The sequence below is a fragment of the Dromiciops gliroides genome, chromosome 4 (genome assembly GCF_019393635.1).
Source record: "Dromiciops gliroides isolate mDroGli1 chromosome 4, mDroGli1.pri, whole genome shotgun sequence".
NCBI lineage: Eukaryota > Metazoa > Chordata > Mammalia > Microbiotheria > Microbiotheriidae > Dromiciops > Dromiciops gliroides.
The window spans coordinates 199,618,014-199,632,838 of NC_057864.1; the positions used below are offsets into that span (position 1 = coordinate 199,618,014).

The window sequence follows — 14,825 nt, forward strand, 5'->3', positions numbered from 1 at the left end:
GACACTTACTCACTGTGTGATTCTGGGCAAGTCACTTAACCCTCATTGGCCCACAAAAAAAAAAGTCAATAAGAAGATGGTTTCAATGAACTGAGCTCAGGGTTAGGGGCGCTGCATACCCTCCCTGTATCAGTTTGCTACCTCTACATAAAAGGGATTGCTGGGTGGACTCAAAAAAGTAAGAAATTCAGAAGAGAAGGGACATCCTCAGAAGCTGGAGGATGAGGGCTTAGCTATTTGAAACCCATATAAGTGACTTCCTTCTTTCTCATGCCATCTGGTTAAACGGCTTCTTTATATGGGATTAGAGGAGGCTGGGAGAAAGGGTTTGGGTGATATTGGCTTCATAGTGCCAGTTCTCTGGGGCTAATTGTTTTCTGCACATGGCAGATCCAAGTTTTGGCAAAAAGATTGGCACGGCAGATCCAGTTGTGGAAGCCAAAGGTATGAAAAAAATGTGAACGTTGTAGGTAAAGGGTGGGAGATAGGGAGTCAGGAGCAGGGAGAAGAACTGGGCTTGGTTTTTTTGTTTTGTTTTGTTTTTAAAGATCAACCACACACTTGGTTGAGAAAAAGAGTGAGAGAGGGGAAAGAACAAAGCATGGGCCTAGGCTTACAGCTCAGGAGGTGGGAAGGAGTGATGCTGAGAGACAGAAAAGGAAGTAAAGGGGAAAATGAAGTTAAAAAACAACTTGATTCTGGGAAACCAGAGGGAAGCCAGCTGCGTTTTAAAGGGGATTTCAGAATTCATCAATTATTGAGTAACATACTCGCATTGATGGGAGCTATCACGGTAATGATTGATCATTAATCATAGCTAGAAATGCAAAAAGACAGGGAGACTGTCATTGTATGTCAAGGTCAGGGAATTAGGAACTATCCAGTAAGGGGGTGATAAAGACAAATGCCAGTCCTTGGGGGGGTATTTTCCTTGCAGTAACTGTAACTAGGAATTTTTTTAAGCTAGGGGAAAATAGTTAAAAGGGAGGACAGAAGGGTGCAGTCACAATGGGTGAGAAGGTGGTCTAGGTCGGCTCCACTGGGGATTAAGGAGAAGATGGGCCTGGGAGAGGAAAGCCTTGGTGCTGAAATCCTTTGGGTGGCAGCAGGGGTATGCTGGAGCCAATTCACACAGGCCAGTGAGAGCTGATTGTTAAATTATCAGTGTAAGAATTTACTTGTCAGAAATTGGTAAATGCTACAAATCGGTGATTGATTTATTGTTTTATCAATTGCTTAGACTTAAGAAATTGAAGAATAAAATATTATTAATGCAGATTAAATTTATGTTATGTGTATATTTTTTCCCAGAGAGCCTTTATTAAACATTTACCTGCACACCATTGGGTAGGGGAAGGAGGGATAAACGTTTTGACCATACCATTCTGCTGGCTGGAAAAAAAAAAACCTGAAAAGGAGTGGTGCAAGCACTCTATGTTGGTATTTTGCTATAAAATGGTGTTTTAACTACACTAGTTATGGTTTTGACATTTTCTAACATGTAAATACTGATCATGCTCCCCTCAGGATTTGAGGTCCTCTCCATGGTTCTAAAGAGTCTGACTGGTATAGGCCAAAGCTTCTTAAACTGTGGCTCATATGGAGTTGCATAAATGAATGTGGGGGGGAGGGTCAAGAAAAATTTGGCAACAGCAAAAGATAATGTTTACCTATTTTATATACCTATATACCTGGGATCCCATAAAAATTCCTCAGGGGAGGGTAGGGGGAAGGGTTCATGAATGGAAAATTTTAAGAAGTCCCAGTGTAGGCAATGGTTAGCATGCCCAGATCTGGTTTTGGAGGGAAGTTTTGCTGATGGCATGGAGGGATACCTCTATTCACCATTTCACTTGATCTCATGCTATTTTATCTTTTTTTTTTTTTTGGTGTTTTGTTTTGTTGGTGGTGGTTTTTTTTTTTTTTTTAGTGAGGCAATTGGGGTTAAGTGACTTGCCCAGGGTCACACAGCTAGTAAGTGTTAAGTGTCTGAGGCCGGATTTGAACTCAGGTTCTCCTGACTCCAGGGTCTGCGCCACCTAGCTGCCCCTATTTTATCTTTTAAAGTGAATGATTAGAGGTCTTGGGGTCAAAATAATCCCAGTTTACTCTCAAAGGAGGCAGGTTGTCTAGGGTAGGTCCCAGGTGTGAAAGCTGCATTAGCATTAACATTTAGGCAGTCGGGACAACAGTAGTAATTTGAAGTCTCCGTTGCATTCTCTAAGCAGAGAAATACTTCATGTAAGGGAAAGGAGAGGGTGGCATGAGAATAAAGGATAGGAGATAGGGAATTAATGAGGACTATTGCTTATTACTATAATAAGTTTACAGTACTTAAATACCCAACCTGACAATTCCCCATCAAGATGCTAACCTCTGCCTGTTTACATACAGACATATTAAGTTTCCCATCCTGGAAACAAAAGAGGCCAAAGGTGTTATAATGAATAGAGCACTAGTTTGGGAGTCAATAAGACCTGAGTTCAAATACTGCCTAAGACACTCATTAGCTGCATGACCCTAGGCAAGTAACTTAACTTCCTTCAGCCTCAGTTCTTTCATCTTCTAATTGGGGATAATAATAACATGTATCTCACAGGGTTGTTATGAAGACCAAATGAAAAGACATATGTAAAGTGTTTTACAATCCTTAAAGTGCTATATAAACCCTAGCTATTAATATTAAAATAGCTTTCAGGATATAGTCATTACAGACATTTCCTTAAAAGGTAGATCAAATTAAAGGGGGAAGCGTGGGGCAGCTAGGTGGTGCAGTGGATAAAGCACTGGCCCTGGATTCAGGAGGACCTGAGTTCAAATCCAGATCCAGACATTTGACACTTACTGTCTGTGTGACCCTGGGCCAGTCACTTAACCCCAATTGCCTCACCAAAAAGAGAGAGAGAGAGAGGAGGGCTTCTCCCAGAATCTCTATTTAAGGAGAAAGCACAGGTCAGGTATCTCTTCATTTCCCACTAAGCTGTACAGTAGATTTCTCCATTATGGTGGGTACCTTCTCTCCTTTTCCTGCTCTTCCCTTTCAATTTCCTTTTATGTGTTTTCTTCCCCATTAGAATGTAAGTTCCTTGAGGTAAGGGAGTTTTTTTTTCCCCTTAGTATTTATATCCCCAGCACTTAGCACAGTGTCTGGTGCTTAATAAGCAATTTATAAATGCTTGTTGTTCACTAGGCTAGCCAGTGAAAATGCTCAAAGTCAGGAGATAGGAGGTTGGCATGTAAAGAGCAGCATGGAGAAGGCAGCTAGGTGGCGCAGTGGATAGAGCGCGCAGTGGATAGAGCATGCAGTGGATTGAGTGCCCAGTGGATAGAGCGCCGGCCCTGGAGTCAGGAGGACCTGAGTTCACATCTAGCCTCAGACACTTAACACTTATTAGTTGTGTGACTCTGGGCAAGTCACTTAACCCCAATTGCCTCACCAAAAAAAAAAAAAGGAGCAGCACGGAGGTCAGTGTCACTTGAGCACTTGAATTGGTTCAAAGTTATGAAAAGTAATGTGGCACCTCCTTTATCCTTGTCTAGATCCTAGTTTATTAGCTCATTGGCAAGGGTTATGTCCTCTCTCCATTCTGCCTCCTGTGTCTCATGATTCCTGAAATTGCTCAGGCAGCAAAAGAAGGCAGAGTGTATGCAAAGTGGGGGAGGGAGAAAGCTTCTACTCAGATTGTTCACATGTTTTAAATTATTTACTCGCATCAAATATTCAGATTTGTGAGAACAGCAACAAATCTATTTTTAAAACTCCAAATGAACATGTGGTAGGTGCACTCAGTGTTTCCAAACCATCCTAACCCTCCAGCCCAAACAACAGTTCAGAGTTAAAGTAACTCTGAACTGTCCATCTTGTTTGGTACCCAATGATATAGGGCCTTCTTCAAAGGGCAAATGTAATTCCCAAACCTCATTTGGCAAATGGCTTACATGCAATTGGTACAGTGAAAGGCCCACTGGGTTAGAAGTTATAGATTCATGCCTTCAGGAAGGGGCCTCAGAGGTCATCTAATCTAAGGGTGGACAAACTACAACCTAGAGCCAAATTGGGGACTCCAGTTGTTTTTTGTATAGTGGTGAAAGCTAACAATGGTTTTTTTACATTTTAATATATAACTTTGTGTAAAATATATAAAAACCATTCTTATCTCAGGCATATGAAAACGATTGGGGGACCCCATTTGGCCCTTGTTCTCACAGTTTGCTGATTCCTGATTTAATCTAACACTGTCATTTTATAGATATGGAAACGGAGGTTCAAAGAGGGACAGTTTGCCTGTGGTCTCTGGTTTCACCTTCACTCATCTTGGTGCTTCTCTTAAGAAGACTTTGGTTTGATCCAAGCTCTACCATTTGACTAACTTATGACTTTGATATACCACTTTTCCTCTCTGAGACTCAGTTTCCACATCTGTAAAATGGAAATAATAATACCTGCCCCCACCTGTTTTATGGGCGGCCAGGGGGCTCAGTGGATAGTGTATAACCTGGAGTCAGGAAGACTCATCTTCCTGAATTCAAATCTGGCCTCAGACACTTACTGGCTGCGTGACCCTGGGCAAGTCACTTAACCCAATTTGCCTCAGTTTCCTCATCTATAAAATGAGCTAGAAAAGGAAATGGCAAACCACTCTAGTACCTTTGACAAGGAATCCCAAATAGGGTCACAAAGAGTAGGTACAACTGAAAATGACTCAAAAACAACAAAAACCTGTTTTATAGAGTGAGGAAAAATGGATAGTGAATTGGTCTTGGTATAGCTTTAAGTTATTAAAACTTAAAATAAATTTTAAAATAAATAAATTAAAATCAAAAGCTTCACTAACACTTTTGGAACACTTTGTATATGTGTCAGATATTATTACTGTAGCAGAAGTTGGACTGGTGCCCACCCCATGGAATATACTTGAGAAATGCCCTGTTGTGCTCTGGTCACTTCTGGTGAGACGTGCTTTGGGCTCTTGCAGAACTATAGGTTTCTATTTCATTTCTATATGCCAAAGCTTCTTAAACTGTGGGTTGCAACCCCATAGGGGGTCATTTAACTGAATGTGGAGGTTGCAAAAAATTTTTTGGCAGTAGTAAAAGGTTATACTAAAGGTTACCTATAGGGGGCAGCTAGGTGGCATGGTGGATAAAGCACCATTCCTGGATTCAGGAGGACCTGAGTTCAAATCCGACCTTAGACACTTGACACTTATTAGCTGTGTGACCCTGGGCAAGTCACTTAACCCTCATTACCCTGCAAAACAAAGCAAAACAAAACAACCACTAAAAAAGGTTACATATATCCCTCAGGATGCATATAAATTTCTCTGGCAAAAAGGGGTTTTGAGTGGAAAAAGCTTAAGAAGCCCTGCTATATGCCACCTCCCCACCTTGTCTCATTAAGCTTCAGAAAGGATTAGCCAATAAGCAGGAAGAACTCAGTAGACTTTACAGGGAGAGACAGCTTCCATTGATATTTCCTTCTTTTTGTCTTCTGAATGTATGGCTTAGGACAGCTTGATATTGGATTTCTTGTTGGGGGAGAGGGGACGTCATCATTCCCTCTCCCCTGGTAGCCATGGATGATATGAACATAGGGCAGCAATTACTTGTGCTTATCTAAGTGAGCCTGAAACTGGACCTCAAATCTCTAGTTGACTCTTCTGCTTTGTGTTTCTTTTCCTAAGCACAGGTGAGCAAAAATCAATCCTGGGATGGATGCTTTCAGCCTTGGCAGAGACTTCACATGTTCAAGAAGTCAGGAGCTCAGAGTTTGCAACTCAGAGTTTGCAGCTCTGTTACATTATCACTAATATTATTTCAACAGCAGTATGAAAATATTAGATAATAATAATAACTAAGCAGATTTAAAATATCATTATTGCCTACCTATGAAAGCTGGAGATAGACTGTTTGCAAGACATCTCCAAAAGAAGTGAGACATGCTACTTACAAAGTCAGGGTCACAATTCTGCAAAATATATTCATGTTTCTTGTAGAGGAGCATGTCTCATATGTGTGCATAAATCCCTATGGGTGTGTCTCTAGGAGACTGTGTGTTTATTTGCCTCTGATTCTGTGTATTTATAGTTGTTATTCTTTCCCCAAAGGTGCTTTATTCTTATGTGTAAGATAGTGTGATATTTACATAGATACCTATTGAACATAATGGAGAGTCATTTAGTTTGGCTGATTTCTGAGAATATCCTTCTGTAGGATGGTATGGGTGCTATGACAGGTGAACAAACAGAATCTCCTTCCTATCCATATGTTTGTGGAAAAAATCCACTTTCTATGTTAAAGTCTGTTTGAATCAATAAATCAACCACTAAGTACTTATTGGGTATCTATACATTTAGGTGTCAAGTAGGATGCAGGAAAGAATCCCTACTCAAGGAGGTGTCAGTCATCCTGTATTTGTATGGTTACTTCTTAGGACCTAAGCAATAAGCTCTTCTCCTTATGAAGACTAACCCCTCTACATGTGAACTTAATCCTATTACCTCCCATCTTCTCCAGCATTTTGCTTCCTGAATCATTCAATATCCCCCCCATTTTCAATCTCTTCCTATCTACTAGTTTCTCCCCTATGCCTTTAACAAGACTTTCTTGTTGTTCAGTCATTTCAGTCACATCTGATTCTTTGTTTTGGTTTTTGTTTTTTGCTTTTTTTTGCAGGGCAATGAGGGTTAAGTGACTTGCCCAGGGTCACATAGATAGTAAGTGTCAAGTGTCTGAGGCCGGATTTGAACTCAGGTATTCCTGAATCCAGGACAGGTGCTTTATCCACTGCGCCACCTAGCTGCCCTGCATGTGACTCTTTGTCACTCTATTTGGGGTTTTCTTGGCAAAGATGCTGGAGTGGTTTGCCATTTCCTTATCTAGCTCATTTTACAGATGCAGAAATTGAGGCAAACAGGGTTAAGTGACTTGCTCAAGGTCACATAACTAGTAAGTGTTGATGAGGAAACTGAGGAAAACAGGGTTAAGTGACTTGCCCAGGGTCACACAGCTAGTAAGTGTCAAGTATCTGAGGCCAGATTTGAACTCAGGTTCTCCTGAATCTAGGGTGGGCATTTTATCCACTGTGCCACCTAGCTGCCTCCCTTCTTCTTCTTCTTCTTTTTTTTTTTTTTGGTGAGGCAATTGGGGTTAAGTGACTTGCCCAGGGTCACACAACTAGTAAGTGTTAAGTGTCTGAGGCCAGATTTGAACTCAGGTACTCCTGACTCCAGGGCTGGTGCTCTATCCACTGCCCCACCTAGCTGCGCCCCCTTCTTTCTTTTTAATTAACTTTTTTATTTAAAGTTTTGAACTTCAAATTCTATACCCCCCTTCTTCCCTCCCTCCCTTTTCCCCTCCCTGAGGTGGTAAACAACCAGATATAGGTTATACATGTATAATTATGTAAAACATTTCCATATTAGTCCTTTTGTATAAGAAGACTCAAATAAAAGAAAAAATGAAAAGTGAAAAATAGCATACTTCAGTATGTGTTCAATCAATATCAGTTCTCTCTCTGGAGGCAAATAGTATGCTTCATTATTAGTCCTTTGGGATTGTCTTGGATCATTATGTTGTTGAGAATAGCTAAGTCATTCACAATTCTTCATTGAGAAATATTGCAGTTACTGTATACAATGTTCTCCTCATTCTGTTCACTTTACTATATGTGAGTTCATTTAAGTCTTTTCAGGTTTTTCTGAAATCATCCTGCTTGTCATTTCTTATAACACAATAATATTCCATCACAATCATATACCACAGCTTGTTTAGCCATTCCTCAATTAATGGGCACTCCTTTGATTTCCAATCCTTAGCCACCACAAAAAGAGCTGCTACAAATATTTTTGTACAAAATAGGTCCTTTTCTGTTTTTTAAAATGTCTTTGGAATATAAACCTAGCAGTGCTATTGCTGTGTTAAAAAAAATATGCAGTTTTATAGCCTTTTGGGCATAGCTCCAAATTGCCCTCCAGAATGGTTGGATCAGTTCACAACTCCAGCAACAGTGAATTAGTGTCCCAGTTTTCTCACATCCTCTCCAACATCCAACATTTTCCGTTTTTGTCATTAGCCACTCTGATAGGTGTGAGGTGGTACCTCAGAGTTGTTTTAATTTTCATTTCTCTGATGAATAGTGATTTAGAGCATTTTTTCATATGACTATAGATAGTTTTGATTTCTTTGTCTGAAAACTGTTCATATCCTTTGACCATTTATCAATTGGGGAATGACTTGTATTCTTCTAAATTTGACTCAGTTCTCCATATATTTGAGGGATGGGGCCTTTATCAGAGTTGGTCTCATCATTTAATCGAAACTGTTCACTCCAAAAATACTAATGAACTCTTAATTGCCATATTATATTCTTATTTTTCATTCTTCAACTTTCTCGATCTATCTGCTTCATTTGACATGGGTGACTACCATCTCTTTCTGAATATTCTTTCCTCTCTGGGTTTCTCTCTCTGCTCCCTCCTAGTTCTCCTTCTTATCAATGAAAAAGGGCATGATCTCTCTTTAGAAGCCAGGTTCCCCTATGACCTTTTTAAACCCAGATCTGTGGTTTCTTTTCTTTTCTTTTCTTTTTTTTGGTGTTTTTTTGTTTTGGTTTTTGGTTTTTTTGCAGGCAATAGGGGTTAAGTGACTTGCCCAGGGTCACACAGCTAGTAAGTGTCAAGTGTCTGAGGCCAGATTTGAACTCAGGTACTCCTGAATCCAGGGCTGGTGCTTTAACCACTGCGCCATCTAGCTGCCCCAGATCTGTGGTTTCTTATTGGGAACGGGTAACTTAACTTTCTGGGTTTGCAGGGATTACATTATGATTAGTTACATTATCATTAATATTACTTAAGGAGTACCATATAAATATGAGCTATAATAATAAGAATGACTGTCATTATTATTATTACCACTACTTAAGTAGATTTTAAGATAGATTTGATAGTGCCTTTTTAGTTTCTTTTGCTGACTCATATTCCTTACTATGCTTCCTGTTTGTATTCCCCAAGGTTCTGTCCTAGGCCCTTTTCCTTTTCTTTTTACACTCTTCCTCTTATTAATCTCATCAGTTCCCATCTAACCAGATGACTCTCAGATCTCTTCATATTCAGCCCCAGTCTCTCCCTTGAGCTTCAATCATGCGTTATAACTCGCCTATTGGACATTTGAAACCAGATGTCCTGGAGACATCTTAAACTCAATATATCCAAAATTGAATTAATTTGCTTTTTTCCCAAGCCCTCTTTCCCCCCTTACTCAGTCATTTCCAGTCATGTCTGACTCTTTGTGACCCCACATGAGGTTTTCTTGGCAAAGATACTGGAGAAGTTTCACATTTCTTTCTCTAGCCATATTTGAACTCATGAAGATGAGTCTTTCTAACCTCAGGCCCAGCACTCTATCTACTGCACCACCTAACTGCAGCTTCCTCATCTTCCCCTTCCCCCTCTCCCCTCCCCCCTCCCTCCCAAGTTCCTTATTCCTATTAAAGGAACCACTATTCTTCAGTCTTTCAGGTTGGAAACCTCAAAATTACCTTTAATTCTTATATTACTCTTCCTCACCCTACGTATTTATCAGTTGCCAAATCTTGCCATTTCTACCTTTACATTTCTTGACTTCTACCCCATCTCTTTACTCACACATCTACCTCCTTAGTTCATGCCCATATTACCTCTGTAGGACTTAGTAAAGTATGTGGAACTTAGTAGGTGCTTAATAAATGCATATTGACTTGACTTCTCACCCAGATTATTGCAAAGGCTGCCTGACCAACTGGTCTCTTTGCCCTAAATCTTTCATTACTTTAGTTCATCTTACATAATGCTGCCAAAGCAATTTTCCTTAAATGCTAATCTGACCATGTGACTCCCAATTCAGTCAACTCTAGTGACTTCCTCTTGCCTCTAGTGTAAAATATATACTTTTCTGTTTAGCTTTTGAAACCTAGCCTTATGCAACCTGGCCCCAACCTATTTTTCTATACTTGTTGGGCATTATTCCTCCTCTTGCACTCTTCAATTTAACCAAACTAGACTCTTGTCTGTTTCTCATACATGATATTCCACCTTCCAGCTGTATACCAGTTCACTGGCCATCCCAAAAGCCTGGTACATACCCTCTCCTTAGTTACATCTCATAGATTCTTTTGTTTTGTTTTTGTTTTTTGGAGTGGCAATGAGGGTTAAGTGACTTACCCAGGGTCACACAACTAGTAAGTGTCAAATGTCTGAGGTCAAGTTTGAACTCAGGTTCTCCTGAATCCAGGGCCGGTGCTTTATCCACTGTGCCACCTAGCTACTCCCCATCTCATAGATTCTTTTTTTTTTTTTTTTTTAGTGAGGCAATTGGGGTTAAGTGACTTGCCCAGGGTCACACAGCTAGTAAGTGTTAAGTGTCTGAGGCCAGTTTTGAACTCAGGTACTCCTGACTCCAGGGCCGGTGCTCTATCTACTGCGCCACCTAGCTGCCCCTCTCATAGATTCTTAATCTTCCTTTAAGATGCAGCACAAACATCTTATACAGAAAGCCTTTCCTGATCCCTCCAACTGCTGGTTCCTTCCCTTCCAAACTACTGCATTTAACTACTTTGTATTCATCTGCATTTAGTCACTTCATATTTGTGCTGTAGATACACATCCACACATATGTATGCATTTGTTGTCTCCTCCATTAAAATGTAAGCTCTTTGAGGGCAGGGATTGTCTCACCTTTGTCTTTGTATCCTCACTTGCTTAGTACAATGCCTGGCCTATGAACACTCCTTCAAGAAACACGTGTTGATTGATTGATTTCTTTGCTATGAGGGTCATTGAGTTGAATGGAAATGGAAATTGTTAAAGGGTTACACTATATATTGCATTTCTTAGGATGGGAACCATAGCTAACAAGACTAAAGTCTGAACAACAACTTGTATATTATGTCTTAAGAGAAATTTTCTTTTAAATGGATAATATCTCCCCTGTTAGATTTTTTTAAGCCTGGAGAAATATCTACATTTATTTGTTGAGATTATTTTATTTAGTTTGACTTGTACATGTGTTTGTGTCTGTGTGCATACTTTATCTTGCTCATAAACATTTATTGTAGACTGGATATTCATCCTCAAAGATCTTATTTCTGGTTCTATGCAGGGGACAAATGAAGTCTTCCTCAACCTGAAGTGATTTTAAAACTTTTCAGAGAAAAACAGTACATGTTTATCCTTCTGCATGTAAGGTACTCACAATGAATGTTTCTTGGACTTTTGAAATCCATAGGCCAAATACAGTAAGCCTTTGACTACAGCAAATTCAAGAACTGGACTATCTGCACCTTTTCAGGGAACTCACAAGATGCTGTTATGGGAGGAAGCAGGAAATATGAGGAACAGCAAGAGGAGACAGGAAACTTATGGAAAAGGGATGCTGAAGGCCAAGTCAGGGTGACAACCAGTACTGGACTCTTATGATGTAAAACAGAGTTTTGGAGTTGAATTAGGGAGCAGTGTACAGAAAGAAAGCTGCTTCTTGATCCTAATAATCATTTCAACTTGAGACTCAAGATTCAGAAAATTGGGATGGACAATTCAATGTAATGTAAAAGGCATCTGTCAAGGACCTACTAAGTGCAAAGCACAGTGTTAAAAAAAAGACACATGTGCAAATCACAGTAAAGGAAAACCGTCCTAGTAAATAGACATACAAGAAACCTCACTAATCTTTTTTTTTTTTTTTTAGTGAGGCAATTGGGGTTAAGTGACTTGCCCAGGGTCACACAGCCAGTAAGTGTTAAGTGTCTGAGGCCGGATTTGAACTCAGGTACTCCTGACTCCAGGGCCGGTGCTCTATCCACTGCGCCACCTAGCCGACCCTTCACTAATCTTTAAAAATCTCATAAGAGGAATGTCATTTCTTTAAAATAAAAATTATTCTGAGAGAATATTTAGATTGTTTTTCAAAACTCAGGTCCTCCTATGTTAGGGCATACAAAGATAGGACACGAGTTCCTGAACTCAAGGAACTTAGTTTAGGGAGAAAAAAATGTGAAATTGATATAAGGGTCAAGGATACAAATGAAAAGGAAAGGTCCAGGAAAAAAATGTTATGAAAGGAAGGCAAAACCCTCGAATGCAGTAGGGAAAGTACTAGATAGAAAGTCAGGCAACCTGCTCTCCTCTTTTAGCTTCCATTTCCTGATCTGTAAGACTTGGGGAGAGGTGGACTAGATAACCTCTAAATTCCAAGCAGTGTTGGTTCTGGATCTTTGGTACTAGCCAACTCTTTCCGGAGATCTCTGGGGAGTACGTGAGACTCAGGGGCAGCCTGCCAAAGTCCTTCTGGCAGTCTTGTTTGCAAACACAGCTCTGTCCTGACTCTCCAACGTCTGTGCCTGATTCTAATTGCAGTCTAGAAGGTTAGGAACCCAGATCTCGAGACTGGAGCGGGAGCTAACCAGGGTTTTTGCTTGAAAGGCATCGGGAAGGAGAAATTCGGTCAGCTGCAGCGACAGAGAGAAGGGAAAGTTTTTTTTAGCGGTACACATAAGTTCAGATACTGTCATCAAAGAGGAAGGGGAAGAGAGTGAGAGGAAAGAGATAGAACTTATTAAGTGCATGAATCAAGGCCGAGAGTCCTCTTGAGTTGCATTCCTTCCTCAATACATAAGTACTTCCCCAGCTTTTCTCTCCTCAATACGGGGCCGCAAAGCCACTAGGTTTCTTTTAGTAGAAACTCTGTGGGAGCACAAAGAATTGGTTAAGTTCCCGCTCCACTCTAGATGGGGCTAAGTGGAATCTTACCTTATGCAGCAGTTCCTCGTTGTAACCGGGGTGTCCTGCTCCTCCCTTGTAGGGTTCAGCTCTGGGCAGGTCCATGCCCGGCCTCAGAGTTTCTCCTCTTTGATCCCTCCCAGTGTTGGGCTAGCTGCTCTCTTAATTGCTCTGCGTCAGCTCCCTTTCTGTATTACACAGAAGAGATAAAGACACGGGACTAAGTCCCTACTCGGGGTCCAGCGGGCTCCAGCGGGCTCCAGGTCACGGCCCTCAGGACCCAGTCTGCATCCGGTATCAACACTAGATGGATCTCTGATGGTGAAGGCAGTAGCTACGCAGTGCTGAGCAGACGGGCAGAGGACCGGCAGGAGGCTGGGGTGGCGTTGTTTCAGGACCAAGGACAGGGCTCAGAGGCACCAGTACCTGAGACAACTCCCCGACCCAGGATAGATTTCAGGAATCTTTGGCAGAATACTGCCTAGGTCAAAGGGTGGCTGCTGCGAAGTTGCCAAGATACCGGGTTTCCGCCCAGCCTCGGCCGAGGCTCCTTGCGCTGTAACTCAGCATTGCCTGCCTCTTTGGCGGAGTTAGACTCCAGAGGCTCTGCGGCTGGCTCCAATCCCAGGGCGTTGCGGTTCTGGCACTCCCAATTCCTACTTCTTCTACAATACCTCGTCACACACGCACTTTGTCTGGTCTTTCCTGTGCACTTGCAGAAATAGTCCAGCGTTAGTCCAGCTCCCTTTTCTATCCCTGAACAACACGCTTGGAGCCAGGAATCCGGGAGTTCTGGGCTACCTTCTCTGAACTCTTGGAAATTGAAACTCATTGACCTGAAACTCATCACTTGCATTCCTACCAGAAAGGTTCGGGATTAGTCAAGTGGTAATGATCAGTGGCCCTCCTGGAGTCTCTGGGGTTTTCCCCATGTAACTTAGTATCCAACCTTTACTTGCCTCACAAGATAAGTCCCCATACATCAGTGTGTGTGTGTGTGTGTGCGTGCGTGTGTGTGTGTGTGTGTGTGTGTGTGTGTGTGTGTGTGTGTGTGTGTGTGTGTGAAACCTGACTGAATTTGGAATTAGAGAGGTTGGGTTCAAATCCAGCTTCTGCCACTTACCACTTGTGAGGCTTTGGAAGACCATTTAGTTTTTCTGAGCCTTAGTTTCCTCATCTGTAACGTGAGGTGATCTAATGGGTGATATCCAAGTTAAATCCTATGAACTTTTTTTTTTTTTGGTGAGGCAATTGGGGTTAAATGACTACTTGCCTAGGGTCACACAGCTAGTGAGTGTCAAGTGTCCGAGGCCGGATTTGAACTCAGGTCCTCCTAAATCCAGGGCCGGTGCTTTATCCACTACACACCACCAAGCTGCCCCTGACCAATGACAATTTGAAAAAAAAATCATAAGCTTCAGTTTTCTCATCTGTAAAATGGAGATAACAATACTTTTCTTCCTGATGATTTAATGGCTCAGGTGAGAAACTGAGTATGAAGGCTTGAGTATTACTATTGCACCTTGCACATAGAGGGTTTTTTCTCAATCAGTGCTTTTAAAATTTTTATTTTAAATTTATTTATTTATTTATTTTGTTGGTGAGGGGGATGGGGGGGGTTCATCTAGACCTATGATTTTGTTAGTGTAGGGGACTGCTGGTGTGTGAAAACCTCTTCTACAGATGCAGATTAGTACTTCACAGGTAATTTCTATTCCTAGAGAGTGGCCAGGAGTAGTGAGAGGTTAAGATACTGGCTGGTCCATGGTTACTCAGCTAGTATGTGTTGGAGGTAGGACTCAGATATTCCTGACTCCAGTGCTAATATCTACCTGCTGCCATGATGCCTTATAGTCAAGGGGCAGCAAGATGGCACAGTGGATAGAACACTGGCCTTGAAGTTGGGAGAACCTGAATTCAAATCTCACCTCAGCTACTAGCTGTGTGACCCTGGGCAAGTCACTTAACCCCAGTTGCCTTAAACATCTGGGACCATCTCCAGTCATTCTGATAATATATCTTTTCACTGGACCCAGATGGCTCTGGAGGAGAGAGTGAAGTTGGTGACGTTAC

General features: G+C 41.4%; 1 protein-coding gene across 2 annotated transcripts in view; it reads right to left on the reverse strand.

The window, feature by feature from the left end:
* RAB37 (RAB37, member RAS oncogene family) overlaps positions 1-13,498 on the reverse strand; it is a 92,311-nt gene extending 78,813 nt beyond the window's left edge. For both annotated transcript variants that reach the window (XM_044005204.1, XM_044005207.1), the window contains exon 1: positions 12,783-13,498. In XM_044005204.1, the coding sequence (XP_043861139.1) occupies positions 12,783-12,857 (75 nt within the window). In that variant the 5' untranslated portion in view covers positions 12,858-13,498. The remainder of the gene's footprint in view (positions 1-12,782) is intronic.
* Between the last annotated feature and the right edge of the window lie 1,327 nt (positions 13,499-14,825).